Source organism: Zonotrichia albicollis, chromosome 3 (assembly GCF_047830755.1).
Source record: "Zonotrichia albicollis isolate bZonAlb1 chromosome 3, bZonAlb1.hap1, whole genome shotgun sequence".
Classification (NCBI taxonomy): domain Eukaryota; kingdom Metazoa; phylum Chordata; class Aves; order Passeriformes; family Passerellidae; genus Zonotrichia; species Zonotrichia albicollis.
The window spans coordinates 19,510,703-19,530,036 of record NC_133821.1 but is presented as its reverse complement, the minus strand read 5'-3'; the positions used below and the strand labels follow the sequence as shown (position 1 = coordinate 19,530,036).

General features: G+C 37.0%; 1 protein-coding gene across 31 annotated transcripts in view; it reads right to left on the bottom strand.

The window, feature by feature from the left end:
- Window positions 1-19,334, bottom strand: part of NRXN1 (neurexin 1) — a 693,385-nt gene that overhangs the window by 332,812 nt on the left and 341,239 nt on the right. For 17 of the 31 annotated variants that reach the window (XM_074536876.1, XM_074536892.1, XM_074536880.1 and 14 more), the window contains one exon: window positions 16,413-16,532. In XM_074536876.1, the coding sequence (XP_074392977.1) occupies window positions 16,413-16,532 (120 nt within the window). Of the gene's footprint in view, window positions 1-16,412; window positions 16,533-17,504; window positions 17,532-19,334 lie in introns of all 31 variants that reach the window. The other 14 variants (XM_074536869.1, XM_074536872.1, XM_074536888.1 and 11 more) reach the window with 1 other exon arrangement.

Below are 19,334 nucleotides of genomic sequence, written 5' to 3'. Positions count from 1 at the left end.
GTCACCTGTCTCTAGGCAGGGACACCACACATGCAGAGTCATCTCTGTTCTTCCCCAGCATCCTGCTGCTTTAGTCTTTCAGTTGTTTCCAATCCATCTTTTAGAGATACACACAAACATGCTCTTCCCAGCCAGCTCTGCAAGCTGTCCTACCAGGAAAGCACAGAATGTCTCTCTGAAATGGCTTTTTAACAAGTTTCACAAGGATGCAAAATTACCTAAAAACGACGCCCTAGATGGTCAGATGGAGCTGCCCACAACAGGCACCTGGAGCTGACATACAACTGCCTCAAGCTAGGGAAAGCAAATTTGAGAATAAAGCATCTCTTGGAGAGCAATTGCCTGTGTGTGCTCCCACTGTGAGAGATTCACATTTGTGAGAAGCAAAATCTTGGCAGGCAACCCCTTGATGTGCAGAAATTTGCAAATCGTTTCAGTCTAAGCAATTTTCCCATCCTTACCAGAGAGCACTAAGGCTGCAATTGTACCCTGATAATCATAGCTACTGAATTCTAAGCAAAATGAAATTTCAGCACAGAGTCAACACTGCTAAATCCTAAAATGCTTAAGAGAAATGGCATTTAATTAAAATATCCAGAACTTTTGTCGCTAATGCATCAAATTTTGTATACTAGAAACTTAAACCCAGGATTTATGGAAGTTTTAAACAGGTATTAAACAACATGAAGGTCTGGCATTATTCTGATAAGACTGTAAAACATAGCAGTGCACCTCCACCCTGCCCCTCACTAAAATGTGAGATTAGGATAAGTGATACTACAAACCTTTCACTTTCATATCTCTCTTTAGATATCTCACTGGTTAAGAAACAAAAGCTTGCTCAGGAATAAAGGTAAAAAAGAGAGTTTAAATGTCAATATTTTCTCACAATAAGCTCAATCATTCAGCACATTTCTAGCACTCACCAGAAGCATTTGGTCTCACAAACAGTGAGAAGTGAATGAGTTGGATCATGAGTTTATCCCAGCATAGTAAAACCTGTGTTCTAATAATGGCAGTAAGATCAAAATGAGAAAAAAAAAAAAAAATCATAGCATGATAACATTGAATAGAGCATGTTGTGAGAGAGTCTGAAATGGCTCAGTGAGCTTAGAGAATTGCTAATTTATTAGGTAAAATTTCCTTGCCTCAGACAGCACAAGTTACTCTCAGCCTCTTTCTAGGATTTGGAAACAAGTAGGGAAAGAGCAAGGTATGAGTAACACCAACTCATATGAGTTACCCAAACTTACAGGCACATGATAGCACACCTTGTTGCAGTCTCAAACACCAGATCAAATCCTACACACTGAAATGAATTTGAGCAAGCAAATCACCTGAAAATTCTGTCTGTTTGAACAAACTGCTGTATGTGATCAATATAAACACATTCCTGCAAGACTGGGGTAGAGATTCACCTATTTTCAAACTAATCCCAAAATATCAACAGAAAGCACTGCTCTCTTGAGTTGTTCACTTTCTGCAGAATGGAAATTAGAGTAGTTTTGGATTAATTTTTCAGTATTAAGCTTATCAGGTGAGCAACACAACCAAAGATTCAAGTATGAAGAAGAGCCCAATGGAATGCAAAGAACTTACTCAAAATCTGAATGGAGCTTCAGCTTTTTGCATGGTATGGTCAGGTTCACAAAGAGTTCACAGACCTCTATATGTCTCCAAAAAACCAAAACAAAAAAAAAACCAAACCAACCAAAAAAAAAAAAAATAGATCTAGTAAGTTAACACAGTTAAATTGTTCTTTTTCCATCTTAGATTTCTGGAATCTTGAACCGTTTTATAAGAAATGCTTCTCCTACCCACTCTCTACTTCTAATGGTTTTCCCACAAAGTGCTACCCACCATCTCCTATTATTTTTTTTTCCTTATAATTTAAGTGTTTTCCAAATTTTTAGTCAACAGTAACATTATGGAAGATAAGCAACTAATGATCAATTTTTAAAAGATTACAGGGCTTAAGCCTTAGAGACAGGACACAATAGCAGCAGTACATAATTTTATCTGTGAGGCACCCATTTTCTATCATTAAACTCCACTATATAAAAGGAAAAAGTACAGTACTCTAAGCACAGTTATTTCAGCAAACAAAACACTCAAGGATTTTTAAGGTGCAAAAAAAAAAAAAAAAGAAAGAAATTGCAAAATCATATGCCATAAGGCTCTAACCATGCTAGAAAAATAAAACCAAAGCCTTGTGGAATATTGTTTTAGTTGAGGAGTGGTAGTTGTAGGATGTCTGAATGCACACAGGCACCAGATTCCTGATGATTAGCACAGTTTCATTGACAGGCTCTGCTGCAGAATCACAAAGCAAACATAAATTGCAGCAAATTAGCAGAAGATTTTTTTTTTTTTTCTTTCAAGAAGAAAGTTTAATGGATGTTTTGCCTGAGGAGCTGATTTCAATGGCATCTCAGCAGACGAGGCTGCGCTGCCAGGAACCACAGGAGCGTACAGTAAATTTAATAATGGCCCCATGCCACAGCATGGCTCACACAGCTACACAGCAGATCCACAGTCAGGCACAGGCTCTGCATGTTCAGCACAGGAAAATGAGCATTTCAGAGCCATGAGGGCCTGGGTCTCATTAGGCAGAGACAGAACTTGTGGCTGTCTACAAAGATAGCTGCCTCTTAGAAATCCATCTTGCTTCCAATGAATTTTACACAGTTTTATCCAAAAATTCCATCACGGCCGTATTTAGCCCCCTAAACAAAGTCACTGAAGGATGCCAAGAGGAAAAGGAGATTTGGAAATATTTGAGAAAAGATAAACATGAAGAAAATGTATTATCAGGAGGACTTTTTACTACATCCAATTGATCACCAAATTAATCTCGGAGGACTTTTTACTACATCCAATTGATCACCAAATTAATGTCTCCCATTTTAAACACACAAAATGGAACATCAACTTCATGTGTCAAAAATGTGAATAATAATATACATATACATATATATGCCAGGAATATTGATATGATAGCATGGCATTTGAGTTACAACTGGCAATATTTGCCACTCTCCATTCTGGAGCATTTTAGTTTACTCGTGGCAAACTGACACTCAGATAGGTAGAAAAAATTATTCCCTCCTTTTAAAGCCAGCAAAGCAGTTGCTTCCAATCTGATCTTTACAAGTGACTAACCCCAGCATAAACACAGGGCTAATATCAGTACTGAAAGCATTTGCAGAGATGATGTTTAATCATGATAGCCACATTATCATTGCTTGGTTATTTTGCCATCTGCAGAATTGATAAATACGTTCTCATAAATAAATTCATTGATCTCTCTCCCAAACATTAATATGAACAGACATCATGCTACAGAAACAAATCCATTTGGGATGCTCTAAAACCTTCTGGGAAAAAGTGCACATAAAAATAGGCATTGAAGATGAATAAATATTTTGTTATTATCACCATTTTCAAGTGTATCTATCACTAATGAACTCAGACCTCAAATATCATTATGCACTTGATGCTTTTCTCCAAGAAGTATGAATTACTGCTGCTAGTTTGGAGTGGACAAAAGTGTTCATTGTTATGTTAATGCTCACATATCCTCCATACATCTGACACATTTTCCTTTAAAAGTTACACTCTTCAATCTGCTGGATATCACTTTCTGTACCCAGCACAAAAATAGATCAGATGAAGAGTTTGTTTATTTCTGTCCCACTCATGTCCTACAGGAACAAGTCCCAAACCCATCCTGCCTGTGCAGGCAGAAGAGCCACTGTTGGTGCTGAGCAGGAGCACACCTGAGAATCCCAGTAGTGACCCAGGTTAGCAAAGTCAGAGCTAGAAAAAACCTTTTAATCTCCTTTTTGAGTCCACACTGTCCTTGAACTGTTTTGCTGTCCTGGGGGCCAGGGGCAGAGGGGACATTTCCTGTTCTGCCAGTGCTATTGCATTCTATCTTCTTAAGGTAATTACTCTGGCTTTTTTGAGATATACTGGATTTTGACTTAAGGCCTTTTTATGCCACTCCAAGAGGAAAAAATAATAAAGGTTTTAAAGTGCTTGAAAACAGCCTCAAGTCCAGTCATAAATAACTACAGAATTACAACCAAAATGTTTACCAAGATGAGGGAAGAGATAAATCACATTATATCTAAATGGAATAAATATACTAATAAATAGAAGTTTTGGAGCACAGATGGCAGTAGAAATAAATGTCATTGCAAATCTTCAAATCTTTTCCTTTTAAAAGCTGATTTAAAGTGAACATAAATGATGACACAATCATATTTTAAGGACAAGTGTAGGTTAAATAATTTACATATATTAAATACCTAAGCCTTGGCAAAAAAGAAAAAAGAGGCAGCCTGGACAGGACCATTTATTCTTCATGGTCATTAGACATTTTTGTTGCTCTTGATGGCAGAGTGGTATATGACTCTAATTATTATTTTATGTTACTTTCTTCAAAAGTTAAAACATATGCATATAAAACTTAAAGAGATGTAGGATTTTAGGGTGGGATTTAGGGTACTAAAAGCACAGGCAATGTGCAGTGGATTACCACGGCTCTCCTTTGTGCCTTGGCAACACACAGCCAAGACACAATCATGGGATCGCTGCCACCTGCCAGCTCCAGGAGCCAAACCACACAATCCACAGAATAATAAAGGATGTTAGGATTAAAAAACAGATGAAGCTTAAATCCTAAAGGTCTTCAGAGACCTCTGGGCTGTGTGCTTCTCCTTTTATCAATCTGACTTGCCCACAGAGATGAAGGTTCTTCCCAGCCAAACAAGTCAATCTAATGAAATGCCTGGATTTTCACACAACTGAACACGTGTAAGGTGCCACTGGTATTAAACCTCACCTTTGGATTTATAGCTTTTTCATCCTGAAGGAAGAAAAAGGAAATAGATTGCTCACACTGTCAACAACCCCAGAAACTCAGATAAGAATTTCACATTAGGAGGACATCTTAAGTCAGAAGTCACAAATTTGTTTTCTAAATGTTGTTATTGGGCCATGGTTACTGGGTCCCTCCCATTTTATTAAAAAAAAAAAAAAATGACACAAAAAACCCAAACCAAACCAAACAGCTATATGCTAATACAGTGATGAAAAAAAAGATTTATTCAGAATCACTTAAGAGTGGCATGAAGGAATGATTTTAATTATCTCTGAGAGTAGATTAATCTAGAAGCTCTTGTCTTCATATAAGACCTCTTTTATAATTCTGTAAGTCTTCACATTTTTACTCCCATAAACACACATATTAGAATCAATTTCAGAATAATCACTTGAGGGAATTGTATTTACCAATGTATAGGTGCTTCTCAATGGTCCATATTTCAGTTTAAATAAACCTAAGCATGAACAAGGGCTTGTGTAGAGTTATCCTATGGAGTTGCTTCCCCATACTTTCTATTATTCTTAAAAATTAGAAGGCTTTACACACTTAATACTTAAGACCAATTAGAACTTTGCTTCAAACTACCCAGAACTGCCCAAAATTTATCAGTTGAGGCTGTACAACTGCCAACAACTGTATGCCAGGCTATGATTCCCTTACAGCCTTCCACATTCTTACTCCTTCTTGCTCAAGTTTTCCAGTTTTAAAAGCTTTTTAGCACACAACTCCACTAACATTTATACATCAATATCTTAGTGTGGCACAAACTGAGCAATATTAACCTCTGTTCCCAGCATGCCCTCTCCATATTAATTACTTTTGGCATATCAAGCAGAAGATGTAGCTACCCAAGAACTTGGCTTAGGATTCAGAGCTGGCCTAAGAAGTTTCTAGGTCTGAAATTTGGTCCAAATTTGTCCCCCCTCAAGCCACCACAGTTGTGCTGGTGAGGCTGAATTACACGATGTGACTTAAAAATATCTTTGCCCTCACACATCCACCAACACCCTCATTTAGGAAGGTACACGGAACAAAAAGTTTATGGAAACTGAAAAAAAAAGGAACAGAATTCTTAGTCTTAAAGAGCTTCTATGTAGGGCTACATTATAAGGGAGCTAGGGGAATTTAATGTTTCAACTTAAGATGATGTTGCTGCTCTAAATGTAAAGACCCATCAATTTTGATTTCAAAACTGAGATTTTCCAAATTATGTAAATACAATATAATTTTTTACAACACAGCCTTAACTCTGACTTCATTCTTCCTAGAAAATTGGGCTAAGAAACAAGTTGAAGCAATTCCTTAGACAGCTTATTTTTCTTCTGATCAACCAGTTAAAAACATTATACACTGCAGAAGCAGCCAAAAGAAATATCTTTTCTACACATCTGAAACTACAATACACTGCATTTTTGTTATAGGTTTATAAATTAGCTTTTCTCTGTCGCCTGGTGTACAGTATCATACCCAGGAAAAGGTTAATCTTCAGAGAAAATATCATCTCTTGGCCCTGTGCATTTGTTGGAGTCACAGAAGCTTTCTTTGAAGTTGCTTGTCATCCCAGTAAAGCTGCTTTAAGTAGTTCAAATTAAATATCACCAGTATTACAGGTTGGTAGCAAGCAGAGTCAAGAAAGAGAAAAGCTTTGGGGTAGAATTTCAGGGGGAAATAGGATTATGTTTGCTCTGTAACATGTCCCCCAAATTATGATTTTAAAAGCTGTTCAGGCCTCAGTTGTACAGAAATTCAATCTACTCAGTTCTAAAAGTATCTGAACTTTATCTGACATGCCACTATTGGTCCAGCTAATTTGGAAACATTTTTCATTTTGTCCTGGTAGTGCTTTCAATTACAGAGATACTATCATCTTGAATATTTCCTCCTATGAAGACTTGCCCCCAGGGTTTACAAAAGGAAACCTATTAAAATGTGTCCCCATCCTTTTAGCAGGGAAAAAAAACAAGACTGAATGAAAGAGGAAAGATTGGAGCTCAGCACTAAATCAAAATATAGCTGAGGAGCCACACTTGCTACTGGACCAGAGGAAAATTCATGACCACAATCAGCCTAAGGCCAAGCTAACATGTTTTGGTGAACCAGAAGATGGAATAAAGAGGAAAAAAAAAAAAAAGAAAAAGAGAGAGCAGAAAGGATTTCAAGTAATTTCAAAATTTCTGGGTTTAGTTTCAAGACTGGGCTTAACACTCGAAGGAGAGGGAAAATGCCATGACCATCTCTATATGACTTTGGATTTCCACATATTAGAATCAACTCATTCAGCTGGTGATTTGAGACTCAAATTGTAACTGAACTTCACTTTGCTGCTAGAAAGCATCTGTCCTGTCTAAAAATCAGACCACTGACCTGATTAGAAGTTTTCTCAAGATTCACAGTATTTAAAAGAGAGAGAATTTTAAAACATCAAAACATTCTGTAGTGAGGACTCCCTTATATGGTAAGGCAGACTCCGAGTTTGAGATGATTTGCAAATGGTATCTGTAAATATTAATGCACTTTGACATTGAATATTGCATATCATACATTTTAAGTGTCTTTTAGTGTGTGGATGTTTACAGTGAAATGATGTGCTTCTGAATATGTCTGCTTTTAATTCAAAGTGTGGCTTCATTAAAGGAGAGTGATAACATAAAGCTTAGCAGCATGATCATTTCTTGAGAATTACCACAAAATTGACATGCATCCTTAACACAAACTTTTAATTGGGTTTGTGGGCACCCAACAGCTTCACTTCAGCTGTTCTTCACCCTCCTTTCTACAGTTCCAACTTTCCAGTACCCAGCCTGCGTATTGACTGCTTTTAATACGGAGTGGTTTTCCCCAGGCTGGGACTTCATTTTGCAGTTGCCTTCATCAAGCAACCAGACACTAAAAACCTCATAAAACTCCTTCAGTCTTAGGAGCATTGCTCTCATCAGTAATTTTTTCATACTCTTATTATTGACTCTGTTACCTTCTTTCATAAACCCTAGAATATCTGGTCAGAAAATGGCTACAAACAATTCCAAACACACCATCAGTACACAAGGTTCATAAGGCTCAGTTAAAATCATATATTGAGGGATCTTAAACATTGCAGGTGACATTGAGAGAATAAGCACCCTTAGAGATGTATGTGTTGAGAAAAATATGGATATTTCATTTAGATTAACTGCTGCTCAAGTGGAGTGGCAGGCCTAAAGTGGCCAAAACAGGTGCAATGTCTTTTCTGCAGCATGGGAACAAAATCATAAAAGCTGCAAAAATGTCTGTATAATGCATCCTTTCCTGTGCCTTTAATTTGGTCTCTTCAACACAATTTACCTAGATCAGAGTTAGGGCATTTTCTTTATTCTTCTTTTAACAGAAAGGTTTTCTTTGCCTAAATCTTCTGCAGGATCTGGCTAAAATGAGCACAGAGAAGGCTGTGTCGAGAGACTGACAAAATCTCATTCTGCAAAGAGCACAGGAATGCCTCATATGTGTGGAGTTACTTTGAATGTAACCCACCTATGCAGCTGTCAAGCCAGAGCACATGCTGAGGAAGAACAGGTTGCCTTAGCAACCCCAGCCCTGTTGCAGAGACTTCAGAAAAACGGAATAATTTTATCTTTCTGAAGCACCATTGTGCCATTGTGCTTAAATACCTTACGCATTAAATAGACATTCATTACCAAGCTCTCCATACACACTTTGAGCTATTTTCATGCTATGGGTTGTAGAAGGCTCTGCTTGGGAAAGGTTTTCATCCTCTTTCTTACCATCTGTGACCCTTGCAGCTGTCACCTATTAAAAAAGGTAGCACTTACTCATTGCCTTTTTTGGGGGGTTTGTTGGAGATGAACGACTGACATCATTCCAGAGCTAAAACTTCTCTTCCAGCTGTGCTGTGTATAATGATTAATCTAGCTCAGAAAACAACCAGGTACATCAAATTGATTTTAATGTATGATATTGTTAGGATGTTCAGAGAAATCTGTGAGAAGGAATAATGACTACACTCGACCAGGATGCTTATTATTGTGAAGAGCTTTTGGCTACACAAATTTTGGGTCTGAACTGTACATAATATGCCATTAAATTGCAATAATTGAAAGTTCTAGAGAAAGGAATCTAATGATACCCAACAGAACAATTCTAGTTCCATGAGAATATATTTAATTAACCCTTAATCATTTTCACCTTTATGACACTGGAAACACTTCTAGGATTTGATTTACAAAATTATTATGCCATTAATAAGAGAAAGATATTATTGACATACCAAAATCCAATTTAATTACTCCCTTGATTCCTCCAGAGGCAGAGAGAAGCTTGCAATTTTCTGACACTATGTTCCATTTTTAATATTGTGAAACAAAAAAAACCAACTCTGAGTAGGCCAGAAATGTTGCATAATTGCTTCTGTCTGATCTACAATAGGACTATACCAATGTATTTTGGCTACCTTGAAAGTTCTTTTTATGGCTTTTTTCTACATCAAGTATTCCACTTAATACTTTACTTGCTACACTTTGCTAGAAATATTCTTGCATAAAAGAGTTTCTACAGTGACTGCCAAACAACTTGCTATTATTTTCAATTTTTAAAGGTATAGCTTGAAGCAGTTCTAAGAAAATGGAAATTCCTGAACTATTTTAAAAATGGACAGCTCATCTAACTGACCACTCCAGAATTTGAATGTAAACAAGAAAAAAATTCTTAAACTTGCTTTCAGACTGTCAAGAAAACCATGCCTGTTCACTCACATAATTAATAGACTGGTATATCTTAGCAAAAAGCTAAAATTTACATACTTCCAAATTTACATACTGCAAGACCCACATAAAAAGAGTAGAGAAAAAAAACAACTAACAGAGTTGGGACAAAAAAGGCTTGAAAAAATGTTGTCTTCTGTGCATCAATCTCTATAGTTCTTCCTGAAGCACCATGTGCTGCCATATAATATCACAAGGGTATAGCAGTTCAAGGTGAAATCTATCCTGATTAGGTTTCTAATAAAAAACAACAAAAAATAAGTAATCTTGGTTGACAGCCACAGGCAGCATTTTCCTTGCACTTTTTACAGCTTTTCTAATTCTAAACACCTCTGCTTCTCTGCATTTTCAAGCCATGTGTAAAGTCCTACTTCCTCTGGACTTTATTTAAATTAGGCCACTGATATTTGTCATCAGAAATTCCAGATTTTCCTTGTAGTCAGAATATCAGAAAAGATAAGCTGAGCAAATTGAGATTTCTTCAATTAGTTCATTCCACCATCTTGCCCCGCACTGTAATTTTGTGCACAGCTATATTTATTTCTCATGTGTAAAGTGGGTCTCAGTGGCAAAATAATCATATGAAGTATTTAGACTGGTATGTTATCAGGGACAAATCTTTTCCATTCTCAGCTACTGGAGATGAAAATCAAATATGTTTTAAAGTACACTTGAGGAATTTTCTATCCCTTTTCTTAATAGCAGGTTATATGTTTATTGGTAGCTAGGAGCTACAAAGCCTTAGCCAGGAATATGTAATATTATTTTGGAAAGTACTGCTGAGAGTGGACATTATGGTTAGTTCAGCTTTCAGCCACCAGATTAATTAAGCTTCTTTATTTTGTATGTATCCTGCTCACAAAAGTAGTGTTAAGATAGATCTTACATTCTAGGTGTCAAAAAAGTCCAAAAGATGCACTATCCATACTGGTTAAATCTATTAAAAAGGAGAAGGAAATCTATGCAGCAAAATGATTTAAATCCATCCTTTTAGTTATAGTAGACTGGTAATACAAAGTGAATATCATCCTGGTTTGCAATCCAGGAGAAGGAAGACTTTGTGAGAGGCAAATGACTACCAAATTCTCAACACCATACAAGAGCTCAGAAGATTGTAGAAATTCAGCGGCAAATGCAAGAGAAAATAATAAATATATTTTTATATATGATAAATACAGTGTCTGATTTTTTTCAAATGTGTATGCACATATCGAAAACATGAAACAGTGCAAGCCTCAGGGTATCCACATGTGCCTGTGAGCAATACTGAATTACCTGCCTTGCATCTGGGCTATTACAAACTCACTAATTACATATTCCCAAAGTATAAGGCTCCTGTCTCATTTAGTGTGAGAATGTGCTTGTTTTGATCTGAGCTCTTCAGTGAAGGTGGCTGGTGTTTCTAAGGCCACTCATTTAATGCTGAATGCTGACTCAATATTTAGAAGTTTTCTGGTTTGAACTGTACCTCGGTATTACTTAACACACTCTCCAAACATTCCAGTGAAGAGAGAATTCGGTTCTTTCTCAAATTATCATGTCAAATTCTCTAATATTGAATTCTCTTATAAACTTAAACTAAGGTATTTTTATAGTGTCTTGTTTCTAATATCGTCAGCAATAGTCAGAAATCCACTGTTAAATGAGTTCAATGTGAAATAATTAGGATTTGTTTTTCTGGAAACATAGATGTTTCAGTCCCCAGTGCAGAAAAGGGGATCATGAAAGCCAAGACTCACTTGGAGTTGAATCTGGCAAAGACAGGTAAAGTCTTAGCTGAAGGGTAAATCCGTAAGAAAAACAAATATCAAAAAAATCAAATGCTTTTTGTTAGGCCATGTTTATAATACTGATAGAGTTCTCCATTAAATTAGGGCTTTTGATTTTTTTCTTGATTAGGAGTAAAAATAAAATAAAAGAATATTTTTAAAAGTGTTTTATACTTAAAGGGGCTGAGAATGTTGAATTCCTAGCCAGGAGAGACAGCATAGTGAAGCACTAACCCTTCAGAAGTGGATTTTAGTGGAAGTGCTGACACAGTGCTAGTTATCACGAGTACAACACCAATACATTATTCCTTTAAGGTAACAGACAGTGTTGAAGCTGCCCTGTAATTTGGCACAGAACACTTCTGTACTAATGCAATATGACAATATTATTATGTCTGCTATTTTCCATGCCATAATAGCAGTATTTGTTTCCACAAACACGCCATTACGCTCACTAATATGGCTGTACTGAAAAACTGTCCGAATAAAAGCCAATGCAAACTTATAGAAAGCAGATAATCTCTTATAGATTTGTTTTGCTGTGCCAGAGCAATTTTCAACCCTATTCTTATTTAAAAAAAAAAAAAAAAAAAAAAAAAAAAAAAAAAAAAGAGAAAAGATGACTTCCCTGGGAGGGAGGATACCTTTCACTACACAACTTGCTGTTAGATATGGTTACTATGTTCATGATGTACTTTCCCACTGGATGTGCATTCATTTGTAAAAACAGCCAGTAACTGTCCTTTTAGTACAGTCTCTTTATGATACCACATGTAGGAAAAAACACTACTGCAAGATTTACATTAACCAGTTTAGCACTTCTGTCTATTATACCTAGAAAGCATTGGTGCCCCAAATCTCTAAGTGTCATACCATGTCAAAAGAAAAAATTATTAACTTGATATCATCTTGGGGTCTAACTTGTCCTGCTGTGTTTATCTTCCAGCAGACAGGACATTTCAGAACACTGAAAGTTCCCACCTCTGCTAACATGAAGGGTTAAGGTATACAGGTACTTCATACTCACTGAATTACTGATATTTGCAACTTTTTAAATTGCTGTTCCTGACTACACTTTTATAACTATAGCCTTACACTTGGATGACCCAGTTCTTCTTCTGTTGGGGTGCATTCCCTTAATTTCTTCTCCTTCCCTAGCAGACACACAGAGGACACTCTTGGACTAGGAAAGAAAACAATCTATCTCAAATGGTACCTCAAATTATGAGAGGACTAAAAAAAAAAAAAAAAAGTTTTCATTTTAATTTCCACATATTTACCTCCAATAATACACTGAACAGCACAGGAGTTATCACAAAAATTAAAGAAATATCTTGCACAGTGAAATGTATTATGTCACTTTCCATGAAACCATTTCTTTCATTATTTCCTCCACTCCTCCTCTTTTGGAAATTTAAGATGAGAATGATACAAGTGAAACATTTGCACTGTAAAGCCCAGGAACGATGCAAGTCAGACCTCCATGCTCTGGGGTTACTATGGGAAATGCATAGAAAGCATCAGCTCAAATGCAGCAAGGTAATTTGTGCACATTTATGCAAATTGCAGATGATAGGAAGCTGGGAGGAGTGGTTGATCAACCAGATGCCTGTGTTGCCATTCAGAGGGATGCTGACAAGCTGGAGAAATGAACTGACAAGAACCTCCTACAAATGCCAAATCCTGCACCTGGGGAGGAATAAACCCTCACATCAGGGCAAGCTGGGGCTTGACCAGCTGGAAGGCAGCTTGGCAGAGAGGGATCTGGGCATCCTGATAGTCAACAAGTTGCACGTGGGTCAGCAATGTGCTCTTGTGGCAAAAAAACCCCAACACTGGTTGCTGGTGGTAAAATGTTGCAGAATGGTAGAGAGATGTGAGAGATGGTGGTAAAATGCTGCAGAAAAATTAAGAGATGTCATCCTTCCACTCTGCTCAGCACTGCTGAGATGAATTTGGAGCACTGCCCCCACGTGCTGGGCTCCCCAGTGCAAGAACAACATGAGAACACAGGAATAAAGCTGTGTTTACCCAGCAAAGGGCCACAAAGGCCATCAAGGGCTCTCTCCTATGAGGAGAGGGTGAGGAAGCAGGGGCTGCTCAGCCAGGAGAAAAGGCTCAGTGGGGATCCATCAATGTTATGAAATGATTGATGTATGTGAGGTAAAGGCAGATTTTTCTTAGTGGTACCCAGTGACAGAACAAGAGGCAATAGGGACAAACAGAAATATATGAAATATCATTTAAATTCTAGGAAAATATTTGTACCGAGAGGGTGAATGAGCACTGTGACAGGTTTTCCAGAGTGGTTATGGAGCCTTCATCTTTGCAGAGGACCCAGACAACCTGTGCAATCTGGCTCTGCTCTGAACAGAGGGGTTGGACAGCTCCCCTCTCACCTCGGCAGCTTTATCACTGAAATTTCTGCTTAGATACGTCCACTAAGAACTCGTGGAGCAAAACAGAGGTGAGGTGCGATGGGTTAATTCCTGGCTGAGAGTGAAACTCCCACCCATCTGAACACCCACTCCCTCTTCTCTGACTGTTGTTTTGTTCCCTCCTCCTTCATCCGTCCAGCATTTTGGCAAGAATGGCACACTTTCTAACTGTCTTTCAATAGAGATATCATCACCTTGGGTAAGGGACTAAGTACTCCTAACTGTTTCTCTTATTACCACTGATACTTATTTTTAAGTGGTCAATTGCTGAGGTTTGAGACTAAAAAAACATCTCTGTCTATGAGATTTTGACATCTTAAGCATTCCATTTTATATGAATTTGTATATTCACATGTAAAGCGAGCCGAGGGCCTGCTTGAGTAGCAGCACTGGGTTAAATTTGAGTTTCTGTCATCCAGTGTTGCTCCACGCACAATCTGCAATGGAAAGATGCTCAGAAAGATGCCTACATCCTTCCTGAAGGGGATGCATTTTCAGCAACAAGCAGCTGCTATTCCAGACCTGTCACTGCCAGGTTTCCTCACGTGAAGGGAATTTGTCTCATTTCAGTGCCATGGAGTTCAGTCTGTGGTGTGCAGCCTGGGCCACTTTTCAAAAGCTGTAGTAACATTCCATCATTTCTCTTCCCATTATGCTCTTCCCAAACACAGCAGAGAGCAGGCTCAGAGCATGCAAATGCCACTGACAACACCATTTTTCCTCCTTTCTGGCACATTTACCACTACAAAAATTCTCTCAGGTTTGATGGGCTTTGCAGATTTTTTTGGTATCTGAACTAATCTAAGGAGCCAAGATAAAGCAGAAACCAAATGTATTATATTTGCTAGACCCTGCATTCTATTCCAAAACATCAGTGTTGAGGATAAATTTATATTTCATACTTGTGATAAAAAAAAAAAAAAAACAGTTAAAAAGATTTTTTCTGGGAACAAAGTGAGTATTTTTAGCAACGAGCTTCTAAAAGGACTCCCTGATTGTCATCAGACATGGAATATTGTGGAATATCTCAATTGTGTGCAATGTAGTCCATGATGTTACTATATTAATGAGCATTCACAGGTAAATACTTTTCTTAAATAAGCTCATAATTTGCCACATTTATGCATTACCTGTCACTTGAAGAAATAACTCATAGAATATTCCAGGTCCACACAACCATTACTACTAAAAGTTGTAAACTGAGTTTTTCGTTTGTTAGATGTTACATCTGCAACTTTCTACTCACAGGTTTTAGTTACCTCTGAAACAATTCAAAAGATCACAAAACAGAAATAACAATGTAAAAAGCAAAACAGAAACATTTTTCTCTTGTAGTAGGTAAGGGGATGAAACTTTAAAAATGTATGTTTAGCAATATGACTAATCATGCACATTACTAAGTGCAAACTCATATACATAAAGTAAACCCAAAGTTTTGCTGAAATCATTGAAAGTTTTTCAATATCACTTTTCATTTCTACCACAAGAGCAACTGCAGATAAATAGAATGAGTCCTTTCATCCTTTCCCTAGTTTTCAAACTCTAGGAGTTTTATGGGAATAAATTATTAGCTTTTGCATATAGTTAATTTCCTAGCCCTGTGATAAACACAATTTGAGCCAAAAGCTTTTCAGATTATAAATATTCTGTTGGTTTTGGGTTTGTCCAAGATGGAATGCCTTGCTGTAGAGTGGAGAATCAGACCAAGACAGAAAAATCCAGACTACTTGACCAGGCAGTTATACAACACTTCCTGTTGTCAGGTTTTTTTTTTGTCAGATAAAAGTATACAAACAGAAATAAAAATACCTTAAAGAAATTCCATCTTCTTATGGGTACAAAAATGTGCAATTGGATGTTATAAATATGATAAATTAAAACCCAAAGTCAGCAGCTTCCTTTTATCATTTACCGTGGAACATCATAGCTCTCCATTAATATTCCACCATCACTCCTGCATAATTCTATTTAGATCAATAAGGTTAGGTTGGAATAAAACTACATTATGAAGCTGGTGAATCAGGACCCTTATTTTTGACACATTTAAGCTTTTCCTGGAAGACCAGATGGTTGCTGCGTGCTATTCAGATGAAATCTAAAAGAACTAAAATACACAGCATGCTTTTATTATTGGCATATTTAGTGTGTCACCTAAAGAAATCCACAAAGGGAGATAATAAGCCTTCTCAACTGTTTCACAGTAATTATAGCCCTTGTGATAGTGCTACATTAAGATAACAAAATGTAAAACGTGTTTTCAATCAGGAAAAGAAAAATCCATTTGAAGTATTTATGCAGGAAAGAGGCTGCATCAAACAGGTAACCATCAGTATGTTACACTTGGAATCAAGTGCAACAAAACCAAGTTCTGCCTGTGTTTGATACTGCACATTGTCTAAAATTTATAAAGCATATTCTTTGTTCTTACCACAAGCCTTACAGATTTTCACAGGTTTTACCAGTCCAGTTAAATATCTAATATTAAAACAACATAAAGCTTTAGGCACTTGCTTCAAACGTTGCCTCAGGTTTTCAGAGGGACATTTTTCCATGTACTTACGGTCATTGCACAATGGCCCACTGAAGGAGGTCATGCTGCAGTCACAGCTGAACCCATCCCACTGCTGAAGGCACACGCCCTGGTTTGCACAGGAATCCTCTTGGCACGTGGTGCTGGGGCCTGGTGGGAACACACAGAAAAGGAACTTGCACTTCGTCTCCCAAGGAAAGGCACTTCCCAGTGCGTCACATTGAGTGGCCACCAACATCTCAGATCAAATGAGCGAAGAGTTACCGAGTCAAACGCACATAAACTCACTGGTTTTGGAGCAGCATGTAACATTAAAAGGGGAGGTTTGCTTTAGTTGTAAGATCACTATGTCAAACACATAAGATTGCACAAAACAGAAGCAGAATTATTCCAGGTACATTGGGAATTTGGGTACATTTGTTGTCAGTTATTTGTTAATCTCGTGTCAGACCATTTACTGGCTAAACGTTGTCTAAAAACGTCATTATTTCTTCCTGTAAATACATTTCAAACAGCAAAGCCAGATGCCACAGGAATCAAAACTCTGGGATATGAAAGACTGGATAATGAAATAGGAAAATGAAACAAGTTTTGAGAAATAATAAAACAAAACTACACTATTACAATTATTGTAATCCCACATATTATTTTAAATGGTTTAGGTCTGAAATTCAGAGCAGTTTGGGATTCTTTGGCTGGAATGTTGACAAGAACTGATTCACATGCTTTAGGGATCCCATGCAGGTTCCTTCTAAAAGGGGAAATGCAGAAAATCAGACTACTAATGAACTGGCATGCCAAAATGTGACATACACATGAAAAAACAAAGCTACTCTATTTCTAGAGAATCATAACTAGACTACTGAAATATAAAGAAATTTCAAAAAGGAATGATCAAAGCACTAAAGCAATCACTATACAAACATATTCAAGACTGAAAGCCTTTATGCAAGCAATGCTGGAAAATGAAGGTTCATTTAGCCCATTCTTTTAGAGGTGTGAAAGGCAAAATCAGCAATGAAATAGCACACTTTAGTTCTGAAATGTACAGAGCATTTATTGCAGAAATCCAACTGCGCATGGGGGGTTTCAGTCTTGGTTAATACACACAGGGCTATCTACCTTGCAAATCAGCTTTCATCAATGCAACTTTGTCAGCAAAATAAAAAAAAAGCAAAATATAGTAAATGTTAGTAAGCAATATTGAAATGGCAGCAAACACAGAAAAAAACCATTCAGAATAAAGTGCATGCTGCTGTTAAAGAGAGAAAGAAATGCCATATAATGCAAACAAATTAATGCTAATAGCCATAAATCTTCAGGCAAGCCAAAATAAGAAAGCAGTAATTTGCCAGTATTTTACTAGAAATATAATGGTTAATTGAGCTGATGACATGTAATGGAGGAAAATTAAAAGTGTGGGGTTTTTTTCTTCCTTGGATAGCTGTGAATGCATTAACAGAGTAAATGCATGGCTGAATCCTGACTAGCCCTTTGTCATGTTCAGATACAGTGAATTCAAGAATAATTAGCACCATCATCCTCTGTGGTCTGCCTTTTTCTAGGCCTCTCTCTGTGGCTGGTGAATGAAGACTGAAATGCAGAATGTGAACCACAGCTTACTATGAGCTCTCACACATTTCACACTACAAGGAAAAATTTGGTTCTGGGATTATAAAATTGTCCCAAATTGTTTTGGGGGAGACACATCAATATCTGTCTGAAATTCCCACAGCCAGTTATTGATGGTAAAGGGGTAAAGCTGGTCCAAAGATTACATCAATAAATTAAAAATTGCACCCCAGAGAGAAATCCACATAACCCTTCTTTCCCAATAGACGTCCAAATATCTCAGTGTGGGATTTGCTTTTGATTTGCTGGTATTTTTAAAAAATCCATATCAATATGATTTAATTCATCTCCATGGCCTCTTCCTTTAAATGAGGCACAGTTCAATCTCTGAAGCAGAGGGAAAGCAGGGTACACTGCATCCCAGTCTTGGCAAAATTATTACTTCTTCTATTTTCTCCCCTTAGGATAATAAAATTAACAATAATAATAAAAGTATTAATAATAAGAATAATAAAATTAATAATTATAAGAGTAATAATAATAATGATGACGATGATAAAAAAATAATGCCACCCCCATCTATAGCTGACTGCAGCAGGCAGACATTAGGTAGTGATTTCTCTTTCTTTGGAGTTCTGAGCCCAGAAGTTTAAACATTTGGGCATTACATCACCCTTTCTTGAGCAGAGGATTATAATGACAGAATCCCCTAGCTGACAAGACACAATTTTTTTCTCACCAGATTCTGCTACTCGGAAACTTTACAAAGCTGAAGTGAAAATATCTGTAGGTGTTTAAATGTTATATATTCATGGATTTATTTACACTTTCGTTATGCAATGTTGAATTTCCTCATCTTTGCAAAAGTAGAGCAGAAGTCACAAGGACTTGAAAGTACATAAACTGCAGGACCCTGTAGGCACATTAGGAAGTGCATGTGAAAATACATATTTAGAAACAAATATAGATACAATAAAAAGTGAGGGTTTTTTTAAAATTTTTATTATCAAATTGATCCTTAGCACTCTTGGCTTATCTATATTAGTCATCATTCTAAAATTGCCATCAAGACTAGCTTGCATATAAGCATTTCTTTTAGCAAAAGTTGGATTATTTTTCCCCAAAGAACAGAAGACAACTGTTTAGTGGTGGTAAATACTATGATATTTACCCTAACAAGTTCATCTTTTCCTACTTCATATTGAAGTACTAAGGTAGTTAGTAAAAATATGTAACGCACCCTTCTCTAGCCCTTTTTGTTTTCTCATATTCAATTTTTAAAATATTCTAATTTATTCAGTCTTCACTGCAGCTGTTTAATTGACTGAGTTTGGGATCTCCTTACATTTGTCCTATGTGAGGGCTTGCATGCAATATATA